Here is a 24,590-nt window from a genome sequence, read left to right on the forward strand (position 1 = left end):
AATTTGACGTTTGTGTATGAAATTTCATGTTTGTGTATGAAATTTGACGTTTGTGCATGAAATTTCATGTTTGTGTATGAAATTTGACGTTTGTGCATGAAATTTCATGTTTGTGTATGAAATTTGACGTTTGTGCATGAAATTTCATGTTTGTGTATGAAATTTGACGTTTGTGCATGAAATTTCATGTTTGTGTATGAAATTTGACGTTTGTGCATGAAATTTCATGCTTGTGTATGAAATTTGACGTTTGTGCATGAAAGTTCATGTTTGTGTATGAAATTTGACGTTTGTGCATGAAATTTCATGTTTGTGTATGAAATTTGACGTTTGTGCATGAAATTTCATGTTTGTGTATGAAATTTGACGTTTGTGTATGAAATTTCATGTTTGTGTATGAAATTTGACGTTTGTGCATGAAATTTCATGTTTGTGTATGAAATTTGACGTTTGTGCATGAAATTTCATGTTTGTGTATGAAATTTGACGTTTGTGCATGAAAGTTCATGTTTGTGCATCAAAGTTGATGCTTGTGTATGAAAATATTGCTTCTTGGTTTTAATGTTTTGGTGCTTATAAATTAATTCTGGTGAATCTTTAAGAAGTTTTGGAGAAAATGTCGCGCGAGATTGGAGCAAATTTTGAGAGGAAAACCATCTATTCCAGGCCTGCCATTGGTCATCATAAACATCGTGTCTGTTCATAGTCTTGAAGGTTTGTTGAGATTAGTTCAATGTTTATTTTCGGTTTTGGGGAATCAGACGAATTGTATGATTCTTAATGGTTTTTAATGATGTGACGTTTTTATCATGAATTAGATGAAGTACAAGATTATCTCGACATCGAGAGTTTTCGTCGACAACATCTTCTTTCTCATTCAAACGTTTATTCGATTCACGTTGATTCAGAACCAGAGCATTTTCATAAACAGGTTAGCTTTATCCAATGGCACGAACAACGAGTGAAAAATCTTTTTTGAACATTTCAATAGTTTCATGGTCTTTCACACTTATATATAAAATAAAATTGATCTTTTAGCTTCTTGAAGTGGTTCAATGGATGTTGTTTTATTCTCCAACCTTCTTGTCCATTAAAAAAGATACTTTGAAAAACATACTAGAAAAGGTTCAGTAGAGCTTGTGTATTATGTTTTGAAGAATTTTCTTGGTAAATTTGAGTATATGCTTTTTTTTAGAAATTACGAAACATTTCATGATTCCTTTTTGCCATGAAAACATACGTCGAAAATCTTGCCATCTTGAACCACAGGTATGCTAATAACGATTTCTACAAAAATTTACCATTCACCCATCTTTATGTTTGCTGCATTTCCTCCACACTAATTCACTATTAAGTGCATTAGATAAGTTTTTATTTATTTTTAGTGTCCTGAAGTTCTTGTCGAGCTTTATAACGCAGTTTTAGATCACGTGATTGCCATGATTACCAACAGTCAATTAAAAAACATATCTTGGCCTATCACTGAGTTTGTTGATAGAAACATTTCGTACAATAACTTTGGTTCTTTCTTGTCGTGGAATTCTCCACAAACTTTACGGTCGTTGGAAAGTTTCATAGAGAAGTTAAAGCTACCTACACCACCGTCGGCTGCTCAAGATGGTAAAATGAAGAAAATGTTAAAGACTCATTAGAAATTGAATATTTTTGCGATGTGCGTTTACGTTATTAAGATGATATTCCTTCATAGGAACTTGGTCTTCAGAATATATACTTTGCCTGCATTATATCGACTTGTTGTTAAAGTCTGAACCCTTGAAGAAGTATGAATACATTTTAAACAATCGGTAATGTATTTTTTAATTTCTACTCTTAAATTTCCATTCAAGCTTTGCAAGTATATTGTCACCTAAATGAAGAATATTTTTATCGTTTTAGCATTGAAAAAATCTTCAAACCATTCGTCATGTCGTCGCGTGACACGTCGTCTTTACGTGTTTTTTCTCCTACATATAATTTAAGAGCAGCTGATCTGCCATGGACTGAGATAATCGATGCATGTGTTGAAACAATGCTTTCTTCGCTTCATAACCTTCCTCGCACCAATATTTATTTTTTATCTGAATCTCTTAACGATTTCAAACCACCTTCTTCGTGGATCGTTGCTACAAATGAATCATTCGAAAACACAACCACGTAAGCCTTTAATAAAAAAAATACGAATGTTTTTTTTTATCAAATCGAGGTTGTCTTTTTCTAATTTCTACAGGTATGATCGTTCAAAAAGTCAGCTAAATGATTTCATAGATGCTGTAAATGATGATTTGTCAAAAATTGAAAGTATTAATTCATAGTTTTCTTCTTTTTTCATATTTTATGAATATATATACAATCTTTAATGTGTTGTTTAGTCTCTAGATTGAAGTCGACAGTTAGAAAATCATATTCTGATGATGACGATGTGAAAAGTAAGACTTGCTGTTTAGAGAAGACTCTTCTCAGTGAAAAAAACAGTTCTAGACGGTAAGATTGTCTCAAATAGTATTCTGTAGATATTCGTTACTTCAAAGACGTTCGATCTTTAACTGTGAACATTGTTTACCTTGTTTACCCTATGGACATTGTAAACATTATGGACACTGTTGACTCTGCATACATGGTGAACATTGTGAACGCTCTGAATGTTGAGGACACTGTTGACTCTGCATACATGGTGAACATTGTGAACGCTCTGAATGTTGAGGACACTGTTGACTCTGCATACATGGTGAACATTGTGAATGTTGTGGATGTTGAGGACACTGTTGACTCTGCATACATGGTGAACATTGTGAACGCTGTGAATGTTGAGGACACTGTTGACTCTGCATACATGGTGAACATTGTGAACGCTGTGAATGTTGAGGACACTTGATCACTGTGCATACTTTCAACACCACAAAATTAAGCAATGATGATCAATGTATCTTAGTTCTTCATATATTTTGTTTTAGTTTTGAAAGAGAACTGCGGTCAATATTGGACGAAGATATTTCCTCAAGTTTAAACACTCGTGGACAAGGCTTAAAAAGAAAGATTCCTAATCTTAGACACGAAAAGGTGACAATTCATTCTTGTTATTTTTTTATTTGTATTTAGGATCCATGATATGTTTTTTAGTAAATTTTTTAGACAATGTTTCTTCACCCTAAGGAAGTGGAGGAAAAATATAACACTACACTAAGTATTTACCATTGTCCAATACAACATTACATATACATAGCTACAAGACAAATAATACTGGTTGGTTAAAAGTACTGTTGTAGAAATGTCTAATCTTTCTTTGTTTGGTTACAACTGTTAAAAACAGTGTAAAAACATTGTTGAACTCGATACTTTGATGATTTGTAGAGAACTAACAAAGTATTTTGGTGTACTTCTTGCATTGAGTAACTCTTAATTTTGTGTTTCCAGAGAAACGTCAAGAAAAATATTTCTTTTGATGTGTTAGATGATTTAACTCATATCAATCGAACACTTTCTGAATTTGAAACAACTATTATGTCGTTGAGAGATAGTGTACGCTTCCAAAAGTAAGTATATATGTATATACTTGTGTTAGAAATTTCTCCCCTGCCTCACCGCATTATTCACCCCCCACCCCCATCGCAAAATTTACCACTACTACTTGCATGTTTTCCCTCACGAATATGTTTTCATTTTTAGTCAAGTTGAAGGTTTCGGTGAGAGACAGCTTATTGAAGCTCTTGAGGACAGTATCGACGATTTAAATCACACAAAATAGCCTTTTTTCGAAATTTATTTAAAACTTGAAAGTCTCGTTCGTTGTGATTTGCCTTTAACACCTGATGTCTTGTAAACATTATCACATAATGTATATATGGAATTACTTTTTTTGTGTTTGGTTCAGGAATTTGATATATTATTGCAAAGTCGACGAGAAGTTAGCTGCGCCAACCAATTGCGCCAACTGTGATTACGTAAACCACGAGTGTATGATGACAGTATTTGGTATTAGTTTCAGGAATTCTAAATGAATTATACAAATTTCAACAAATCTATCATTAATTATTATGTTGGAAAGAGCTTTAGAGAAGGACTTTATGGAAGATTTTAAAAAAGCTCTTGTGAAGGAATGAAGAATTTGAACTAATGCATTTCGACGGGAAACAATGCAAAAAATGCAACCCCTACCGTCGTATACGATTATGTAATTGCATTAGGTGCCTAAGGAGAGCATCTTGACTTATGTAATAGGTAAACATACATGTTGTTTTTGTATTGTGCGTAAAACTAGTGATCATAAAAAGCACAAACATGATTACATTTTGATACAAAAATTAAGATCACTATAGGGAACAGAGAACATGGATACTTTAGAAAAGAGAACATTAAGTATGTTACTTGGAAAATACAAAATATCGTTTATATGTTACGAACATATCGTGTGTAACAGTAATTTTGTGTTTGAAGGTGAACAGTACACTGACGCTAGTTTTTTAAACCTTTCCCTTGTTTTTGAAAAATAACTTGACCAAAGAAGAGACAGAGAAAGAGAAAATCTGGGAAGATGTTTTGTTAAACTACCTCAAGAATTTCAAGACGAGGATTTTCAAATTTGTCACACTCCATTTGATTTGCATCGATTTTTTCTTAAATTTTTTTTGTTGTTCATGACAAATTGCAATCCTTTCAAATTATGTACTGCCTTTCCCATATCGCCTTTTCACAAACATTTCAATTACAGTTCAGCTGGTTCAGCTCAACCCAAGTCATAAACAAACATGACTGATGTTACAAATGACGTCTACACAACATAAACACTCTACTGACTTCTTAGCTCTCTTATTAGGTAATATGTTTTATAATGACTTTCAATGAACTTTGGAACTCTCAGCTTTTGTCAAAAAATATGCGAGTCACGAATTTTCAATAAATTTCATTGATGCTGGATTTCGACTGTTTATATATGGTAAAAAAAAAATGACTAATTCGTTGGTCAATTTAAAATGTGCTACACTTAAAAATATAAATGCAGAAGGGAGCAAGAAAAGTAAGGTTGAGCAATCGCATCACATGTGTCCATGTCACGAGACTGTCGGGTAAATACATAGCGTTTAGACCCTCATCGTACGATCGTTTCAACCAATCAAAGCTTGACTTACATTTTCACTGACCAATCATATATAGCTTTTTAAAAAATACCCTTTATTAATTACAAAATTTATTTTAAGCTTAAACAACATTGTGTCTTAGTTATGCAATAGAGCTTATTTTATTATTTCTAGACATATAACATCCTTGGTTTCATCGTAGTTTTTATTATATGCATTTTCACAATGAAAATATGCGTCTTCTTGCCATTACTGATAGCTCTTGGGGTTGTGGAGGTGAGAAAATTGTATACAATACATTGTTTACAATATAGCTGTAATGTTTGTTTTACTTTCTTATTAGGCCGTAACCTATATCCATAAGGAAGGTTATTGCATGTGGTATGGACAGTGTGGAAAAAATTCTCGTGGCAAATACATAAATTGCCTGTATAATGGACCGGCAAAGTCTATTGAGAACAAAAAATCCCGGGACATCCTTGACGAACTTTGCCCTGAATTGACCATTAAAAGTGACAGCAAAGTTTGTTGTTCGTACGATCAGGTTGTCAGTCTTCAGTCGGGTATTAAAACTGCTCAGACAATGATGGAAAGATGTCCTGCTTGTTGGAAAAATTTTCGTGAGTTATATTGTCGTTTGACATGCAGTCCAAACAACTCAATGTTTCTCCTTCCATATAGTGTAAAGAATTATACAAATATCAGTAAATCTATTGCTTCAATTAGTTATTATGTCGAGAAGAGCTTCAGAGAAGGTCTTTATAACTCGTGCAAAGACGTCGTATTTCCCAGCAATAATCAAAAGATAATGAACTACTTATGTGGGATGCCAGCTGATAAATGTGATTCACTGAAATTTTTAAATTTTATGGGTGATCCACAGAAGAATGGCGTTTCACCGTTTTTGATTCAATATCCTACATCTCACGCCAAAGGAATTCAACCAATGAATGTGAAGATCAGTTTGTGTAACGAAAGTGTTTATGACATATACAGTAAAAGCAACAAGTCAGCCTGTAGTTGTCAAGATTGTGTTCTGTCATGCAATTCAATACCTCCATATAATCCACCAAAACATTGGCATTGGGATCTTGGTTTTATTAGTTTAAATGAGATCAGTTTTGTTACATTACTTGTGTACCTAGTATTTGTTGTCACATTTATAACTGCAAATTTACTTTATTGTATATATTCTTCTTGTTGTAAACGAAGTGAGAGTGAGCAAGCTAAAGTTGCTGATGATCCAATAGAACTCTTGGGGTTTGTTGGACGAATTGGCGTGAAAATGGACAAGTTAATCAGGAATGGTTTCATGAAATGGGGTAATATTTGTTGTGATTATTGGGTTTTTGTTATCATTTTGGCTATTTTATTCATTGGTGCTTGTGCTGTTGGTCTGAAGGATTTCACAGTCACCACAGATCCTGTGAAACTTTGGTCATCTCCAGAAAGTCAAGCTAGGAAAGAAAAAGATATTTTTGACCAAAATTTTTCACCCTTCTTTCGTACTGCTCAAATGATCTTCTCTGTTAAGGCTCATAGTAAATGGAATGCTTCAACGTGTTACCATACCTTTTTTGAACGTGATTGTAAATTGACTGGAAATATCTTACGCTTGGAAGCTTTTCAGAGGGTATGGATATTATTTTTGTTCTATCTTGCAAATCTTTCATAATTATGATTTAATGTCATTTTTCATTTTGTGCAGATTTTGAAAGTTCAGACACATTTGACGAACATGAAGGTTGCATATGGCTCAAAAAATATCACACTACAGGACATCTGTAAGAAACCACTTGCTCCATATAACAATAATTGTACAGTCATGAGTCCATTACAATATTGGCAAAATGACTTGAATAAGTTGAAAAAATGTATTCTTGCTTTGGGTGGGAAGCCATGCGAGGCTCCAAATCCTCTTGCATCTTATTCTTGGGGAGACCATTTAGCATATTGCAACAGGTATGTTTTGATGGTTGTTGGTAATATGGTAGATGTATAAATGACTCTTTACATTTTCTCTACACAATAGCTGTTTAGAGTATTTACAAAAATCAATGTTTTGCCATTTTATGTCAATTTTATTTTATGCATTATGAATGCGACAAATACAGAGTTTGAAAAAGGGGCTTTTTGTTTTATTGTCATTGATTTTGTTGTTTTAGCGATCCCTCGTCAATGAATGATGTCAAGCTTGGTATACCTTGTCTTAGCTCATTTGGGGGACCTGTGGCTCCAAACATTGTCTTAGGAGGTTACCATGGTAATAAATATTCAAATGCAAGTGTAATTGTGGTGACTATTGTGATTAACAATCATGAAGATGAAGCTCACAATCGTAAAGCCATGGCTTGGGAGAAAGAATTTCTAAAGTATATGAAAAACTTTAAGGATGATGATTTAGATGTTGCTTTTATGGCCCAGAGATCAATAGAGGATGAAATTAAACGGGAGAGTCATGCTGATATCTACATTATTGTCATCAGCTATATCATCATGTTTGTTTATATAACCTTTGCACTTGGTCAAGTTAATAAATTTGACAGATTTATGGTTAGTGTGAAACAAATGAACTTTGTTGAACATTTCTTTTGTTTATTTTAATTCATTTTCTCTGTGTCATGATTAATTCAATACTTCATGTTGAACTATTTATTGTTATTTTTTTAGATTGACTCAAAGTTTCTTCTTGCATTAGCTGGTATTATTATTGTTATTGGTTCTGTTGTTTGCTCGTTAGGGATCTTCAGTTTTGCTAAAGAACCAGCAACATTGATTATAATAGAAGTGGTTCCATTTCTTGTGTTAGCTGTGGGTGTTGACAATATTTTTATTCTTGTTCAAAACTATCAACGTGATGTACGGAAACCTGGAGAAACAGTATCCAATCAAATTGGTCGAGTTTTGGGGGAGGTTGCACCTAGTATGCTGTTGACATCAACTTCTGAGGCTGTTGCATTTGGTTTTGGTGAGATATTTAGAAGATTCTATAAATGTTGCTTTGAAATGAAAATTAATTTATTCCTTATAATTTCTTTCAAAGGTGCTCTATCTTCAATGCCAGCAGTCAGAGTGTTCTCTCTCTATGCCTGTGTTGCTGTGTTTATTAATTTTCTTTTCCAAGTCACTTTGTTTGTTGCATTGATGTCTCTTGACATAAAACGTCAACAGGTACGTAAGTCATGTGTGCAAATATAGTGTTAACTGGACAAAGATTGCCTGAAGTTGTCTTTGTGTGTTTAAATTTTTTATCTCGTCTGCAGAGTTGAACTTGATTGTTTATACCATTGTCTTTGCTCTTTCAGGGCGACCGTTACGATATATTTTGCTGTTACAAAAGCACTCAAGTATCAAAATTAACACATACTCCAAGCTTGCTGTATAAGTTTTTTGATAAGATATTATCGCCATTTTTGCTTCTTCCCACTGTCCGTGTCGTAGTGGTTATTGCGTTTTCGACATTACTTGCATTAAGTATAATGGTTATACCAAGCATTGAGATAGGATTGGATCAATCACTTTCTATGCCTCAGGTGAGTGTGTGTCTGTATTTCATATTTTTTATCATTTGTCTATTTCCTAGTAAGTTAGGTTTAACCTTTACGTTTAGTGCTTATGTTTTTTTATTTATTGAACATGTTTACAATATATGTATATTTTTGTTCTCTTTCTTCATTATTAGTGATTAAAGTTTTACTCTTTATTGTTATAGTTCTACAAAAAACATACCGCTATCGACAATGAATAACTATTCAACAATTTGATTCCAAAATTTCATTTCAATGAGAAAAATGTTGATTATTCACGGAGTTTCTTTAGTTTTATGATTTATTAAATTACTTTTTGGAAGTCGTACTTTTTTACAGTTTACTCGACTTTAATAAACGTTGGTTACTCTTTCATCTCTTTCTAGGATTCATACATGATCACATATTTTAAAATGCAGTCAAATTATCTCAAAGTTGGTCCCCCTGTCTACTTCATCCTTGATAATCCTCATTATCCTTACCAAGAACGTAAATGGCAGAACAAAATTTGTGGTGGTTCTGGTTGCGACAAAGACTCTTTAATATTGCTTGCTTTTAAGGATTTTCGATCGTCTGAACAGTATGTACTTTATTTACGACTAGCAACGTTTGTACAACCCCCCGGATAGTGTTATCATTTAACAAAAATGTTGGTCATTTTACTTTGCGATAAAGAAACTTTGTCATCTTTAATTCAATCATCATTCTTTGATTTTACACTGTAAATCCTAATTTTTGTCTTCAGTCGAATAAAATTCTATTCAATGGATAACACTATCAATGTTTTGTGTAAGCGGCCTTAGCATTGCATCATGACATGTGTATCATGACGTGTGCATCATGACGTGTGTGTCGTGACGTGTGTATCATGACGTGTGCATCATAACGTGTGCATCATAACGTGTGTATCATGACGTGTGCATCATAACGTGTGTATCATGACGTGTGCATCATAACGTGTGCATCATAACGTGCATCATGACGTGTGCATCATGACGTGTGTATCATGACGTGTTAATGTATAATGTATAAACGTGTGTACAAATATTTTTAGAACAAAGCTTGGTGTCAGTCTGTCGTCATGGATAGATGACTATTTTAGTTGGATTATTCCATCTACATCATGTTGTCGAATGTTGGATTATACTATAAACAAAACTGGTCATAAAATTATAGCTAAACCCGGTACATTTTGTAATGCAACAAGTAAGTTGTTTCATTCTCTGTCTATTCAAAGAACTTACATGTTCTAGGCAAGACTCATTGCACTATCAACGAACTTGTTAGATTTATAAAGATAAATATTTATCGTTTGTGTAACGCTTCTATCCTGTAGCTATATGTATATATATACATCCTGTGTCCCAAGTGCAGGAGTCACCATTTTACTATGGTGATAGCCGGAAGGGCACATTGTTATACACTTTGTATATAATACATAAAGAGTGATTTATTGGAGAGCCTTCATCAGAATAAGGATATTTATTTACACGTGCTTTTAGCTTGGAGACGTTTAGAAGCTAAAAGCTAAAAGCACGTGTAAATAAATATCCTCATTCTGATGAAGGCTGAGATATCTTTATGTATTAAATGCCTGGATTACAAATTTTCAAACTTACTTTGTTTATGTATATATACATATATATTAATATATTATATATATTAAGTAACATTGTCTTACTTTACTTTGGTTCGGAGTGGAGGGGAGAAACGTTTTCTTGAGATTATGAACATTTTTAATGAAATAAAGAATGAGCTAACTGAGTACAATAAATATAAACTAGCCCCTGATCCAATGCAATAGAAAAGTTATCGTTACATATTGTAGGGTCGTTTAAGCATTAAACGTTATGATTTGAACACGGAGAGGAAGTGATGTGTTATTGCCTTCCATTAACTTGTTCTATAAATACATGAAGTAATCGCTGATATTAATACTTTAAATTTTTGGACTCTTGTTTATAGTGACACAAAGTTGTTATCATTGTCATTCGTGTTTAAACCAGACTACACAAAGTAATCAACGTCCAGATGTTATAGAGTTCAACAGATATTTGCCTTTCTTCCTTCGAGATAATCCTGAGAGCAAATGTCCAAAGGGGTTTGTATAAAAAGAAGTACTGTGATATCTCATGATTTTACTTAATCTCCAATGATTTTTTTGAAGTTTATTTTTGAGCATGTTTCTCGTTCGTTTTAGAGGTCATGCAGCTTATTCAGACTCTGTTATTTTAAATATGTACAGTTTATTAAATGCAACTCTAAACACAAGTGCTGTAAGAAGTAAGTCATTCAAAACACTGAACTATTGTTATGTATGATGATTTTTTATAAAACACTAAAATAACATCATGAACCTTGTGTTAACGTTCCTACTTTCAAACAGTCTCGCGTTACATGGGCTATCATACAATTTTGAAAACGTCAGCTGACTATATTGATGCGTATAAAACGCTAGACGCTTGGCAAAGAGATGTCGAATACCACGGAAAGTCGTGTGTTTCCATATAGGTATGTGTGTACTGTTGTTAATTTAGGTTGAAGATGTGTACTTATAAATCTTATCTCATCAATTATCATCTTGTATGTTTCAGCATATTTTATGTGTATTATGAACAATATTTGACTATCGTCCATGATGCATGGTTCAATCTTGTCATATGTTTAGGTAAGCAAATCTTCCGAATGAATGTTACATAAGTCATATCTTTCATCTTTATTCTATTTTCATTCATTGAAGAAATATGCTATATACTCCCTTTTATCCAGTTTGCAATCTCAAAACAAGGTTATTAATGTGAAAATAAAAATATTTCATTGCAGCTTCAATATTTGTTGTGACTTTCATGTTGATGGGTTTTCAATTTCGCATTGCATTTATCGTTACGTTCACTGTTGCAATGATAATCACTGATCTCTTGGGCTTGATGTATATCTGGAATATTTCTCTAAATGCCATATCGCTTGTAAATCTTGTTATGGTAATTATTTGGCACGTTTATTTAAATGTTGATCATTATTTTCAATTTATGGTAGCGTCGCTGGATTTAATGATTAAATTTAATTTGAACAATGAAGTAAAACTTTGAAAAAAGAATTGAATTAAGTAAGCAGCAAACCATTTCTTCATGGTTTTCTTTTATGTTATCAAAGATGTCTTTATAAAATATACAAGGTGTTGCTAAAAACACCTTCAGAAATTGACGTATTGTGATAATTTCAAAGACTATTATTACTATACTAAAATGTATTATATATCTTTGTTACTGCTCCTGAGAATTTGATATAATTTCTGACAGTAAAACATTCTCAGTATTAAACCAGCGAGATTAGCATACATCGGCCATTGTAATTTCACAATAGGTTTCTAGTGGTCCTTTTTTTTATACAGTCTTGTAGTTTTAACGAAAGTGTTTCCACTTAGGCTGTTGGTATTTCCGTTGAATTTTGCTCTCACATTGCAAGACATTTCAGTTTGACTGATGGCAAGGATAGAATAGAAAGAGCAAAACTTAGTTTAGCTCACATTGGAAGCTCGGTAAGATAAAACATAATTAAACTTTGACTAGAGAATTTTTTGACGTTTATTTCCTATGAACGACTACGTTACGTCATTTTAACTTACTCTATATCACCTTAGAAACAAAGAAATCAACATCTAGTCATGTTGAGTCAGCAAAAAATAATAATATCGTTGCTACTCACTCATCAAACAGCGCGCAAACATTTCCCGATTTTGTTTCTTTTTATTTTTTCAAAGGTATTTAGCGGCATTACACTGACAAAGTTTGGAGGTATTCTCGTTTTGGCATTTTCAACATCTCAGATATTTAAGGTGATATCTTACGTATATTATAAATTATTTTTACCATTATGCTAAATTAAGGTTCTTGTCAATATATATTCAACAATAAAAGCGTTATGTTGCAAGTTGTTTCCTTGTTATTATCAATGATGATTTTGAATTTTTTTTATTTTCATTATTTAGGTGTTTTATTTCAGAATGTATCTGGGGATCGTATTATTAGGAGCAAGTCATGGACTTCTCTTTCTTCCTGTTTTTCTCAGTTACATTGGCCCGAATTGTCGTCGTGATAAACATTCAATTGGTGATATCCAAGAATCGAGCCCAGACCTCCACACGGAGAGTTCTCCATTATTAACCAACTCGAAACCGGTGTATTCGTGAACAGAAAGATACGAAGGTTTGCGACAGCATACCTTGACCGTCTCTCTTTGTCATGTTAAAAACAAAGCGTTAACGAGGAAATTATCTTTACTCCCAACTAAAATTCATATCTATTCATATATCAAATGAGGTTGATTTTTTTTGGAAAATATCCGGTTTAAGAGGATATTTTGCAAAATTTTTCAGCATAACTTGCTTCGTTTCTTCTTACTAAATCATCGTCATTCATATTCTTTACAATAAGAATAAGAGGGATAACCAGTAATAGGAGTAATAACAATGACTAACATGTATTCACTGTTACTTCAAGTTTAAAATATGAAATAGTTAAATTGTGAAACTATATATAGTTGAACATTTACTTCTTACCATATTAGCTATATCATGCTGAAGAATACAAAAACATTAGAACATTATATGAATCAAAAGGATTTTAATGAATAATTCAAATTAAACTGCCTTAATCGAGTCATAAGAAATATTCTAAATACAAGCAAGATATTATAAAGTTTTTTGCAAAATTTCAACACTTCATAGTTCACTGCCATCTTGGATTATGGCTAACATCTTTAATTATTGGCTTTCCCAGCGTTGCTGTAGCAACCATACCGACGTCATTCCAACAGTTGCACTCCGAAGCATAGTTCTTCGTTGGATCACAGGGATCCATGAGGATTGGTTTCCTAAGGAGGTAACACTATTAAACTATAATGTAACGTTATTTTCCATGTTTTCCCTTGTATCTTTTGATTTCGCTTTACCACCCTCCCTTCCCCCTTAAAAAAAGCTCTTCGTCCTTACCTCTGATTGACCAGTGCTTCTTTTATCATCTTTTTGTCGTAGTAAACGTTCCACGTTATATAAAGATCAGAATAATTTTGTAATGCTTCCATGACTGCTCGAAATCCTGCAGATGGTTTAAATGTCTCCGGTCTGCCAGCCCTTTCCCATAAAGAAATCACAAGATATTGAATTGAATAGGCACTTGGTAGTTGATATTTCTCGTCCAGAGTAAACGCTCTCTGTAGCCATAAGAGTACCAATCGTATCAAGTTACGAACTCGTGTATTTTTTAAGTTTTGAGTAATGTAATCGAGTTGAAGACGACATAGACTGGTTGCGTATACTCTACGATCTTTTGCGTTCGCAACCATAGCGTTATAGAGCTCTTCTCTTTTTCATCTGTATTGAAAACCCACAATAGAGAACACGACTTTAATAATCTCTCTTACCAAAACTTCTCTACTACCAAAACTCTCTCTTCCAAAACCTGCTTTTCTCAAATCTGTTAAATCGTTCAAAGTCACCTGAAATATTGCATCAAGTTTTAAATTTAACGTCCCCTCGAGTCTGTAGGAGGGATTAAGTTGCTTAAGTTCTTATTTACTCTATCAATTTTATTATAGAGTTATCTTACCATCGTGAACGTCCCATCCAAATGATGGAATTATTTCCAATTCAACATCAATAGGACAATCTAGAATTATCAAGGTACAGCACATACTGCCATCATCCCTATCGACTATTTCTATATTTGATTCATAATCTCTGATATGAGCTTGCATAGATGCTGTGATACTGGATAGATTATCCTTGAATGATGTCATACATTTTGTGACGTCATCATTACCATGTGCATATATAACGTGTAATGTTGCTTCAACATCATCTTCGCTGTTGATTTCTGTTTTCGTACCAAGAGATCCTCCCTGTTAGACAAAATAATTAGGAAACTTTGAGTTCAACGTTTTCTAAAGTGTCATTCATCACATAGTTTAGTTGCTATGTGATAAAATAATCGTTTATTGCCTACAATGAGGATTTCTTGAAATTCTTTTCTTGTCTGAAGCCTGCTGTTGAGGTGTTCAATAAATGATTCTAAAGCAGCTGTACATTTCTGTAGGACATTGTCACTTATTTGTACTTCGTTGCTTAACAGCACATTAAGATCAGCTGCGTTTTTTGAGCTCAGCAAACGTGTCAGACCTGGAAAATGTGGTTAGGTATTTTACACTCTAAAAATTGTTCTTCATCAATAAGGATATGTCTGTTCTCTGTGCTCACAATATTTCCCTATGAGCATTTTAAGCGTTACATTCATAACTTACTTGGTTTACGATGTCCACTCATGTTAATTTACCATTCATTGGTGGTTTGTACAAAACATTCAATTCTTCGTCGAAAATGCTTCTCGTTTTCTCAGATAGAAGATTTATATTCCACACTTTGCGTTAAAAAACTTTCTAACTGCGATAAAAACCATTGTCAATTGATTTTGTAGCCTCAGTGAGAAGTCCCGAAGTTCAGATAGCCGTATTTGCATGTGATTGATGAACATAACTGTTGTTTATATTGCTTAAATATTTAACGTCTTTTAACATGCGAATCAACGATGATATTGTCTTCATATGTGTAAGTAGCTAACATATCTTAATTTTAAACTATTTCTTTTATATTCCTTTTTGTCATCAACATTTGTGAATTGGCCTTATTGAATTGGAGATATTTGATTATCGCCTGCGTCACTTCTTACTGTGAAATATTCCTTATACGTTCTATATGAAGACTACCTTATTCGTACATGTATTTATAAGAAATATGCTCGTTTCTTTGTCATTTTATCGCAAACTTTTGTCATTTACCCTCAAAACCAGTACTAACCATGTCTCATACGTTTGAACTAATCAGAGATCTCTCTCAAAGACTCATTCCTCTGTCAGTTGTACATCTCAGTGTAATAGTTAATTTAAGCGTATTGTGTAGTTCCTTGAATCTACTGCTATGGAATAATGTCAATGTACTGAATAAGAACAAGAATTTGTATTCATATGAATAAGGGCAACCACTGAACGACATACTAAAATAATATTGCAAAATTTGGCTGTAACACAATTTTCTTGATCAATTTGTTGTGTTTATAACTCTGTTTTTTCAATTTTTATTTATTTCATATACTTTGAATGATATTTAATTACTGTTACATACACAACAGGTGTAACAGATGAATTCCTTTCGTACGGATGTGGAGTGTTTATTTTTTACTACCAAAATAATTACACTTCATTGTTTATGCCAAATGTTTGAGCTAATCCTTTCCTGTTGATTCTATAACTATAAATATGAATTGTTGCAAGGGTAAAATATTTGTAAATAAGAAGTCTGCTTGCTTGCGTGAATTCTTATTGGTTTAATTTAAACGATGAAGAATATGATACATGTCGTCATACAAATATTTACAAGTTAAGCAATGTAAACTATTTCACAGTTTCATATAACGATTTGAAAAATATATCGTAAAGATTACAGAAATTGTCGTAAGAAAAGGTCATTTTGACTTGTTTTCACCATGTCTGCTCCAAGTAAGTGACAGAAGTTTTAACTATATATTATTTTGGAAAATATCGATAACAGATAGAATGTGATATATTTGCGTTTTACATTCGTTAATTGGATAGCTTTATATAGTATTAGTGCACGATTTATGTTATAGCACAACATGGTTTACTTTGTAATTGATACTATATATGTTACAGCCTGTTCATCGTTTTCTTTTTCTCAGTTATTTCTATCTTATATGATATAATTTTATTTCATTTTTACACGTAAACAGACACCATATACCTGATGTAGACGATTAGCGTCTCAGGTAAAATACATTACAGTTATGCATTCATTGCCAAGATTTCACTCTTTGAAAATTTATGACAAATGGAATTAATAACGAAATGTTTAATATAAATCATCAGCCGTAAAATATTTTACTTAAACTTGGATCCAGCTTCTTAGACAATGTATGAACACCACGTGAATATCACATCATTACGTCTATTTAAAAGTACATATTACTAACATTTTATATATTGGTTTATCATAGATGAAATATTTTACTTCATATAATAAATGAATGAAGTTATACATTCCAGGCTTGATAATTAGTTGATTTTGTTGATGACATTGATTTAGGAACGGGGGATTTCTTATGAATGTATAATAATTTTTATTTCCTCATCATAAATATTATTATGTACTCTTTTTAGTTAAATAAATTTTGTTTTATTTGTTTGCAATTGTATAATAAATCAACAATCCTCTTGCTCTTTTCAATAGGTCTAACGAAACTTCTGCAAAATGAAAATCCACCCAATGTTACGTTAGCTAAAGCAGCAGAACTGAGTACGATCTATTTGAAAAGCTGTAATAATGTCGTTGATAAAATATGTGAACACATCGAAGAAAATTTTCCATCCAACGTTGGTAAAATAAAGAATTTTATTCAGGTATTTTTGTTCATGGTTTCTCGTCAAAACTTTGTGCATGCTAATGTTGAGATTACCCGTGTTTTGCAATATCTTCAAGATAGCATTGAGTCTTTGATCAAACTCAGATCTGTTGAAATTAAATCCATGAAATAAAGATTTCTAATAATTATTTATCAATGTAGTATTCTACATTAAGGGAGGATCTCTTGGTAATGGTACAGCAATTTATGGTCGAGAGGATGTCGACTCTGTCATTGTCGTATGTTTTGATTATGAAACATCTGATGTTCAAGAGCTGCTAATGAAGCATAAATCAAAAAGTCGAAAGATCATGGACACCATTGAAGAAAGGTAGTTGTCAGTTTAGGTGTTAGCCTAACCCTAACCCTAAATGGTGTATGTTTGTCCAGTGATAGATTCAGCGCATGTCAAAAATTGTGGTGGTGATGTATGTTGGTACAACATGTCATTCTTGGATGGCCAATGGATTATATATATGAAAAGGAAAATTGGTTTTAAAGATCTTTATGGATTTTATTTTTTTTAGAATTATTTTCGTTTTAGGCTTAATGAGAATTATCTATTGAGTTTACAAAGATTTTGATATTTATTGAAACATCTTTATTTAGGTTAGTCAACATGGTCTCATTTGATTTGGAAGTTGACGATGTCACAGACAGTGGTATTACATGTAATGTTAAAATGCCTAGTGGTCCTCTTGATCTTAGTGTTTATGTTATGGCGACCTTTTATGCTGATGTTAACAAAGGTATACGGTGTAAATCTTTCAATTGTTATTCATCACATGTGTCACAATTGATTTTCACGATTTTACGGTCTGCTTTTCAGCTGAGATTCGCAACTCAATTTACGAGCAACTCCGTGGTGCTTCAGCGAAAGACAACGACGTATATAGTTCGTCTTTATCACAACTTCAAGTCGACTTTATTAAGAATAAAAACCAGCAGCTGAAAGGCCTCATGAAACTCGTTAAATTCTGGGTTCAAAAAGGTTTTGCTGATAATGAAAATCAAAGCCTTCCTTCTCCATATCTATTGGAACTGGTGACTGTATATTGCTGGGAACATGCCAATAGCCCGGAGACTTTTAAATTTGCTAACGCTTTTCGTGCTGTTCTTATGACTTTGAAAGATCATCAATCAATGAAAGCAGTTTGGACAAAAAATTACAGTTGGGATACAGCGCAAGAATTTGCGCATCTGGAAAGGTAAATCTACGCTCTGTGTATGTTTCATATATTTATTTTACAACAACTTTCTAAGATATGCAGGGTAGTAGAAATATTTTTTTATTTTTAGGCCTCCCATCGTAATAGATCCAGCAAATCCAACCATAAATCTTTGCAGGGATTGTAATGCATGGAGTGAAATTACTCGGGGTGCTGATCAAACGCTCAAAACACCTTTGCTCAAAAACATTGCTTCACCTAAAAGTGTCTGGAATTGAAAGGATTTTTTAATAAAAGCGTTTTGTTTGTGTCTCAATTTTTCTTCATTCTCTCTTTATCCTGCATGTGGCGACATGGACTTCATGAAAATTTTCTTGAATCATTGTGAAAATAGACATTATTGGTGGTTTGCATTTTACGTCACGGCCGCCATCTTAGTAGTCGAATAAAAACAATATTTTATAAATGCCTTTGTGGGCACCAACCGTCGTGAACAAGCCATATTTTTGATAATTTCGCGGAGATTAGTTGTAATTAAAGAATTTGTCCGGTTTTCCACGTTGAAAACAAACTGTATTACAATGTGCACAATTATTCAATTACTACAGTGACGTCACACTGTTGGTACAACATCGTTGTCCACAATATCACCATATATATAATTACATATTTTAAATTAATGACATAAATTTTATTAAATTACGCCATATTAATCTGCACGTCAGTTCTGGTCAAAATGGGTGTTATCAAACAAGTTCTGGTTATTGCATTTTCTGCCTGGCTTTTGTTGAGAATTATTGCACTCAATAGATCATTGTAGGTACCTTTTTTATCACAGCATGTCATTCTTTTTCTGGCCTTTAGTTTGCTCTGTCTGATAGTAGTTCATTTACTCTTTAATATCTTAATGCTAGACGCATAGGGAGATTTGGTCTGTCTTTTTACAATCATAATCCAGGACCATGTAAAATATTTCATGGTAAATAAAACTAATTTGAGATTTGTTGTGGACTAAATTGCGTTATGCATGTTGACTAATAATGTAAATATTTTTAGTTAATGGCTCAGAAGACATAGTTCTTCTACCGAACGGCCTAGCGATATTTTCGTCGGTAAAATGCATTGAAATTTTAGTTGTATTGAAATAAATTGTTTATTCGTAATATTTCATTATAGTTTTTGTTCAGGGCCTTGATTTCACCTTCAGTCCTACTGGTCCTGATCCCGCTACGAAGAATTTTATAGGAATGCTTTACAGCTTTGACTTAAATAATCCTGATCACTCGCCTCAACCATTAAAATTTGATAATTTTCATTCTAAATTTACACCTCATGGTATCGATTTATATATTGATCCACAAAGTGGGGAAGTAAGTTTGTTTGTAGTAAACCATGGAAATGATAATAAAAGCATAGAAATTTTCATGTTGGATATGACAAAAATGGTTTTGAAACATAAAAGAACTGTGTTTGATGAAAAAATATATTCTCCCAATGATCTTGTTGCAGTTGGTAAGTCAATATGTGTTATGTTATGTTTTGTTTTGTTATATATATATTTTTTTTCAAAGCAATATGTTGTTTCTTTAGGACCAGAAAGTTTTTATGTGACAAATGATCGCTATTTTATTAATACTTGGCTTTTGGCTGTCGAAACAACTTATCCATTGAAGCTTTGTAGTGTTGTTTACTATGATGGAAAACAATCAAAATATGTTGCCAGCAATTTAAATTTGGCCAATGGGATCAATATGGATTTAAGTGAAAAGTAAGGATATAAAGAGAATGAAAGCTTGATAAATATGTATAATTTGTTTTACTACTGTCAATAATCTTTAGATATATATTTGTGGCGAGTGGATCTGATGGTGAGGTGATTGTGTTTGAAAGAGACATCAATAACAATCTTCTAAAACGTCAGGTTGTATTATTTTGCTTTCTGCCCAATTATAAACTTTAAATAACTTTTCTATGTAAATCTCTATTTTTAGCATATCCAAGTTGGTGTTCTTTTAGATAATATAAATGTTGATGAAGAGGGCCATTTATGGCTTGGTGTTGCTCATTTTGACTTTGTTGCATATAGTTCAAATTTCACCCGACCATGTCCTGGTGCTGTACTTCAAGTTAGACTAAGTAAATCTGGCAATCCTGAAGTCCCATTTAATGTTGATGATATTCGTGAAGTTTTTGGTAATGATGGTAAAGGCCAGGTTAAATGTGTTTCTAGTGGTTTGTTTTATCGTGGTAAAATGCTTGTTGGCAATCCATTCTCGAGTTTTGTGTATTGTAAAGTAAATGAATTTTAGAATCAATGAATAGGAATTACTTTAAGTTAGAATTACATTTTGGGTAGAATTAGCACCAATAAAAATGAATTTTTCATTATTTAAAAGGATATTTAACAAATTATGTATTACATAGTTTTCAACAACTATTTACAATTTCCATTGAATGAAAATAAATGTACGTATGATTGTTTGTAATAATATTTTTTTGTTTCCATGTTGTTGTCATGTTATGCTAAGCCAAACATTTCCAACTTCATCAGTTTATATGGATACAAATCATTGATAGATCTTTAACGATTTGATCTACTTTATACCAAGGGCAGATCACTATCATCTTGCAACTCTCTGATATCTTGTTAAAATCTACATGAGTATATGTGTATGTTTCATATATTTATTTTACAACAACTTTCTAAGATATGCAGGGTAGTAGAAATATTTTTTTATTTTTAGGCCTCCCATTGTAATAGATCCAGCAAATCCAACCATAAATCTTTGCAGGGATTGTAATGCATGGAGTGAAATTACTAGGGGTGCTGATCAAACTCTCAAAACACCTTTGCTCAAAAACATTGCTTCACCCAAAAGTGTCTGGAATTGAAAGGATTTTTTAATAAAAGCGTTTTGTTTGTGTCTCAATTTTTCTTCATTCTCTCTTTATCCTGCATGTGGCGACATGGACAATTCACTTCATGAAAATTTTCTTGAATCATTGTGAATATAGACATTATTGGTGGTTTGCATGTTACGTCACGGCCGCCATCTTGGTAGTCGAATAAAAACAATATTTTATAAATGCCTTTGTGGGCACCAACCGTCGTGAACAAGCCATATTTTTGATAATTTCGCGGAGACTAGTTGCAATTAAAGAATTTGTCCGGTTTTCCACGTTGAAAACAAACTGTATTACAATGTGCACAATTATTCAATTACTACCGTGACGTCACACTGATGGTACAACATCGTTGTCCACAATATCACCATATATATAATTACATATTTTAAATTAATGACATAAATTTTATTAAATTACGCCGTATTAATCTGCACTTCAGTTCTGGTTAAAATGGGTTTTATCAAACAAGTTCTGGTTATTGCATTTTCTGCCTGGCTTTTGTTGAGAATTATTGCCCTCAACAGATCATTGTAGGTAACTTTTTTATCACAGCATGTCATTCTTTTTCTGGCCTTTAGTTTGCTCTGTCTGATAGTAGTTGATTTACTCTTTGATATCTTAATGCTAGACGCATAGGGAGATTTGGTCTATCTTTTTACAATCATAATCCTGGACCATGTAAAATATTTCACGGTAAATAAAACTAATTTAAGATTTGTTGTGCACTAAATTGCGTTATGCATGTTGACTAATAATGTAAATATTTTTAGTTAATGGCTCAGAAGACATAGTTCTTCTACCGAACGGCCTAGCGATATTTTCGTCGGTAAAATGCATTGAAATTTTAGTTGTATTAAAATAAATTGTGTATTAATTCGTAATATTTCATTATAGTTTTTGTTCAGGGCCTTGATTTCACCTTCAGTCCTATTGGTCCTGATCCCGCTATGAAGAATTTTATAGGAATGCTTTACAGCTTTGACTTAAATAATCCTGATCACTCGCCTCAACCATTAAAATTTGATAATTTTCATTCTAAATTTACACCTCATGGTATCGATTTATATATTGATCCACAAAGTGGGGAAGTGAGTTTGTTTGTAGTAAACCATGGAAATGATAATCAAACCATAGAAATTTTCGTGTTGGATATGACAAAAATGGTTTTGAAACATAAAAGAACTGTGTTTGATGAAAAAATATATTCTCCCAATGATCTTGTTGCAGTTGGTAAGTCAATATGTGTTATGTTTTGTTTTGTTTTGTTATATATATATATTTTTTTTTTCAAAGCAATATGTTGTTTCTTTAGGACCAGAAAGTTTTTATGTGACAAATGATCGCTATTTTATTAATACTTGGCTTTTGGTTGTCGAAACAACTTATCCATTGAAGCTTTGTAGTGTTGTTTACTATGATGGAAAACAATCAAAATTTGTTGCCAGCAATTTAAATTTCGCCAATGGGATCAATATGGATTTAAGTGAAAAGTAAGGATGTAAAGAGAATGAAAGCTTGATAAATATGTATAATTTGTTTTACTACTGTCAATAATCTTTAGATATATATTTGTGGCAAGTGGATCTGATGGTGAGGTGATTGTGTTTGAAAGAGACATCAATAACAATCTTCTAAAACGTCAGGTTGTAATATTTTGCTTTCTGCCCAATTATAAACTTTAAATAACTTTTCTATGTAAATCTCTATTTTTAGCATATCCAAGTTGGTGCTCTTTTAGATAATATAAATGTTGATGAAGATGGCCATTTATGGCTTGGTGTTGCTCATTTTGACGTTGTTGCATATAGTTCAAATTTCACCCGACCATGTCCTGGTGCTGTACTTCAAGTTAGACTTAGTAAATCTGGCAATCCTGAAGTTCCATTTAATGTTGATGATATTCGTGAAGTTTTGGTAATGATGGTAAAGGCCAGGTTAAATGTGTTTCTAGTGGTTTGTTTTATCGTGGTAAAATGCTTGTTGGCAATCCATTCTCGAGTTTTGTGTATTGTAAAGTAAATGAATTTTAGAATCAATGAATAGGAATTACTTTAAGTTAGAATTACATTTTGGGTAGAATTAGCACCATTTAAAATGAATTTTTCATTATTTAAAAGGATATTTAACAAATTATATATTACCAGGGACGCCGGAACTGGGGGCAAGGGGCAACGGTTGCCTTCTGGAGAGGGGCAGGGGGGGCAAAAGTGCCCTACAGGTTGAAAATTTATTGTTTTTAATTCAAGATAAAGACTAATTAACCGTTGTTGGATATTGCATTCTTTTTAGCTTAGCCATAAAATTGTCGTAACTATGTTAGTTTTTCTTTAACTTTTCTTTGTTTTAAGTACGTTTTGTAAGTTCTTTGTTTGTTTAGTTAGTTCTTCTTTTTTGTTGCAACGCGCGAGAACTTGAAACGCAATGAAAGAGTGAGTACTGCTAATGACGTAAAGGAAAGCTCGACTTATGTAATTACCGATAGTATAAATAACATGTAAATAATTAACTCTAATAGATAGCGTAAGAATACTCCAGTGATGTACTTGTAGATTGTTTGGCTTGAACTCACTTAAGGTTCAAAACGAAGAGTGTTAGTGAACCAGCTGAGGAGCGAATTCCTCGACAACCGTGAAACGTCATTTTTTAAATGTAAACAACTAAAAATCACAATACCTTTGTAAATTCCTTTCATTTTTATTAAATCCAAAAAGTACCAGGAACATGACGTATAGCAAAGATATTTTAATGGTAAACATCTGCTGGCATAAATGGCTCAGTCATCTAAACACTGATGACTTTGAAAGGGATATTTTTTGCATCTTATCGCTTTTTCTGCAATGCCAAGAGCAGAAAGATATAAAAAAGATTCAGCAAAAGCACTAGCGAAAGTAGCTGCTAAACCGGGTCAATCAAAAATAACATCGCTGTTTGCAAAAGGAAACACAGGCCATGATTTTGATTCTGCTTCAACAAGCGGAATTGACACTGTAATAACTGTCTATACTGAAAAAGCCTCAGACTGGAAGTTACAAAAATGGTCCAAACCGAAAAGTCTGATTGGTGAAACAGAAAAGATATGCATGAAAACAACATGGGTAAAACATGAGAAAGACTTTACAAGTGAAGACAAGGAAAGTAGTGTGAAGCATGGTCGATATTTCCAAGGTCAGTGGTTACGAAATTATGAGTGGCTAGTGTACAATCGAGAAAAAAATAAGGCTTTTTGCGAAATTTGTTCTACTCACTTTAAGATAAAGGGAGTGTTTGGCAGTTATGAAGTTGGATTTGATAACTGGAAAAAAGGCTGTGAGAAATTCAACGAACATGAAAACAGTTACGCTCATAAAGAAGCTTGTGCCACATCAGACAAAGGGCAATTGTCTATTAGCATAGCCTGCAGTTCACTTGCTCTTGAAACGCAGCAGTTAAGGCGGAAAGGGTTAATTT

General features: G+C 32.8%; 4 protein-coding genes, 1 long non-coding RNA gene and 1 pseudogene across 6 annotated transcripts; 4 read left to right on the forward strand and 2 right to left on the reverse strand.

Annotated features, from left to right (window-relative positions):
• Nucleotides 1-3,741: 3,741 nt before the first annotated feature.
• Nucleotides 3,742-4,948, reverse strand: LOC124454287. Its single transcript, XR_006951381.1, has 2 exons — nucleotides 4,546-4,948; nucleotides 3,742-3,987 (listed from the first exon to the last, which is right to left on the reverse strand). It is a non-coding gene; the product is annotated as an uncharacterized LOC124454287 (long non-coding RNA).
• Nucleotides 4,949-5,179: 231 nt separating this feature from the next.
• Nucleotides 5,180-13,311, forward strand: LOC124449777 (NPC intracellular cholesterol transporter 1-like). Its single transcript, XM_047000685.1, has 17 exons — nucleotides 5,180-5,348; nucleotides 5,416-6,705; nucleotides 6,781-7,034; nucleotides 7,238-7,625; nucleotides 7,743-8,040; nucleotides 8,116-8,243; nucleotides 8,378-8,605; nucleotides 8,986-9,179; nucleotides 9,654-9,805; nucleotides 10,565-10,700; nucleotides 10,800-10,882; nucleotides 10,986-11,110; nucleotides 11,194-11,267; nucleotides 11,423-11,580; nucleotides 12,024-12,137; nucleotides 12,360-12,434; nucleotides 12,588-13,311. Exons 1-12 carry the CDS (start codon nucleotides 5,298-5,300, stop codon nucleotides 11,108-11,110), a joined length of 3,327 nt encoding a protein of 1,108 aa, XP_046856641.1. The 5' UTR covers nucleotides 5,180-5,297; the 3' UTR covers nucleotides 11,194-11,267; nucleotides 11,423-11,580; nucleotides 12,024-12,137; nucleotides 12,360-12,434; nucleotides 12,588-13,311.
• Nucleotides 13,312-14,017: 706 nt separating this feature from the next.
• Nucleotides 14,018-15,167, reverse strand: LOC124449819. The gene is made up of 4 exons (XM_047000732.1): nucleotides 14,897-15,167; nucleotides 14,602-14,774; nucleotides 14,206-14,497; nucleotides 14,018-14,095 (listed from the first exon to the last, which is right to left on the reverse strand). Exons 1-4 carry the CDS (start codon nucleotides 14,916-14,918, stop codon nucleotides 14,034-14,036), a joined length of 549 nt encoding a protein of 182 aa, XP_046856688.1. The 5' UTR covers nucleotides 14,919-15,167; the 3' UTR covers nucleotides 14,018-14,033.
• Nucleotides 15,168-15,926: 759 nt separating this feature from the next.
• Nucleotides 15,927-21,166, forward strand: LOC124449807 (2'-5'-oligoadenylate synthase 3-like). 2 transcript variants are annotated; one of them, XM_047000721.1, is made up of 6 exons: nucleotides 15,927-16,147; nucleotides 16,896-17,065; nucleotides 17,244-17,398; nucleotides 17,677-17,816; nucleotides 17,897-18,275; nucleotides 20,981-21,166. In XM_047000721.1, the coding sequence occupies exons 1-6, from the start codon at nucleotides 16,135-16,137 to the stop codon at nucleotides 21,126-21,128; spliced, it is 1,005 nt and encodes a 334-aa protein (XP_046856677.1). In that variant the 5' UTR covers nucleotides 15,927-16,134; the 3' UTR covers nucleotides 21,129-21,166. The 2 variants fall into 2 exon arrangements, with proteins under 2 accessions (XP_046856677.1, XP_046856668.1); XM_047000712.1 differs by lacking the exon at nucleotides 20,981-21,166 and adding an exon at nucleotides 18,367-18,552 and having other exon boundaries at nucleotides 15,928-16,147.
• Nucleotides 18,596-20,741, forward strand: LOC124449788 (serum paraoxonase/arylesterase 2-like). Its single transcript, XM_047000694.1, has 7 exons — nucleotides 18,596-19,052; nucleotides 19,151-19,215; nucleotides 19,293-19,348; nucleotides 19,424-19,748; nucleotides 19,827-20,004; nucleotides 20,076-20,157; nucleotides 20,228-20,741. Exons 1-7 carry the CDS (start codon nucleotides 18,973-18,975, stop codon nucleotides 20,543-20,545), a joined length of 1,104 nt encoding a protein of 367 aa, XP_046856650.1. The 5' UTR covers nucleotides 18,596-18,972; the 3' UTR covers nucleotides 20,546-20,741.
• Nucleotides 21,167-21,458: 292 nt separating the features above from the next.
• LOC124449798 lies at nucleotides 21,459-23,229 on the forward strand (annotated as a pseudogene).
• The last annotated feature ends 1,361 nt before the right edge of the window (nucleotides 23,230-24,590 follow it).

Source organism: Xenia sp. Carnegie-2017, unplaced genomic scaffold (genome assembly GCF_021976095.1).
Source record: "Xenia sp. Carnegie-2017 unplaced genomic scaffold, XeniaSp_v1 HiC_scaffold_13, whole genome shotgun sequence".
NCBI classification, from domain to species: domain Eukaryota; kingdom Metazoa; phylum Cnidaria; class Anthozoa; order Malacalcyonacea; family Xeniidae; genus Xenia; species Xenia sp. Carnegie-2017.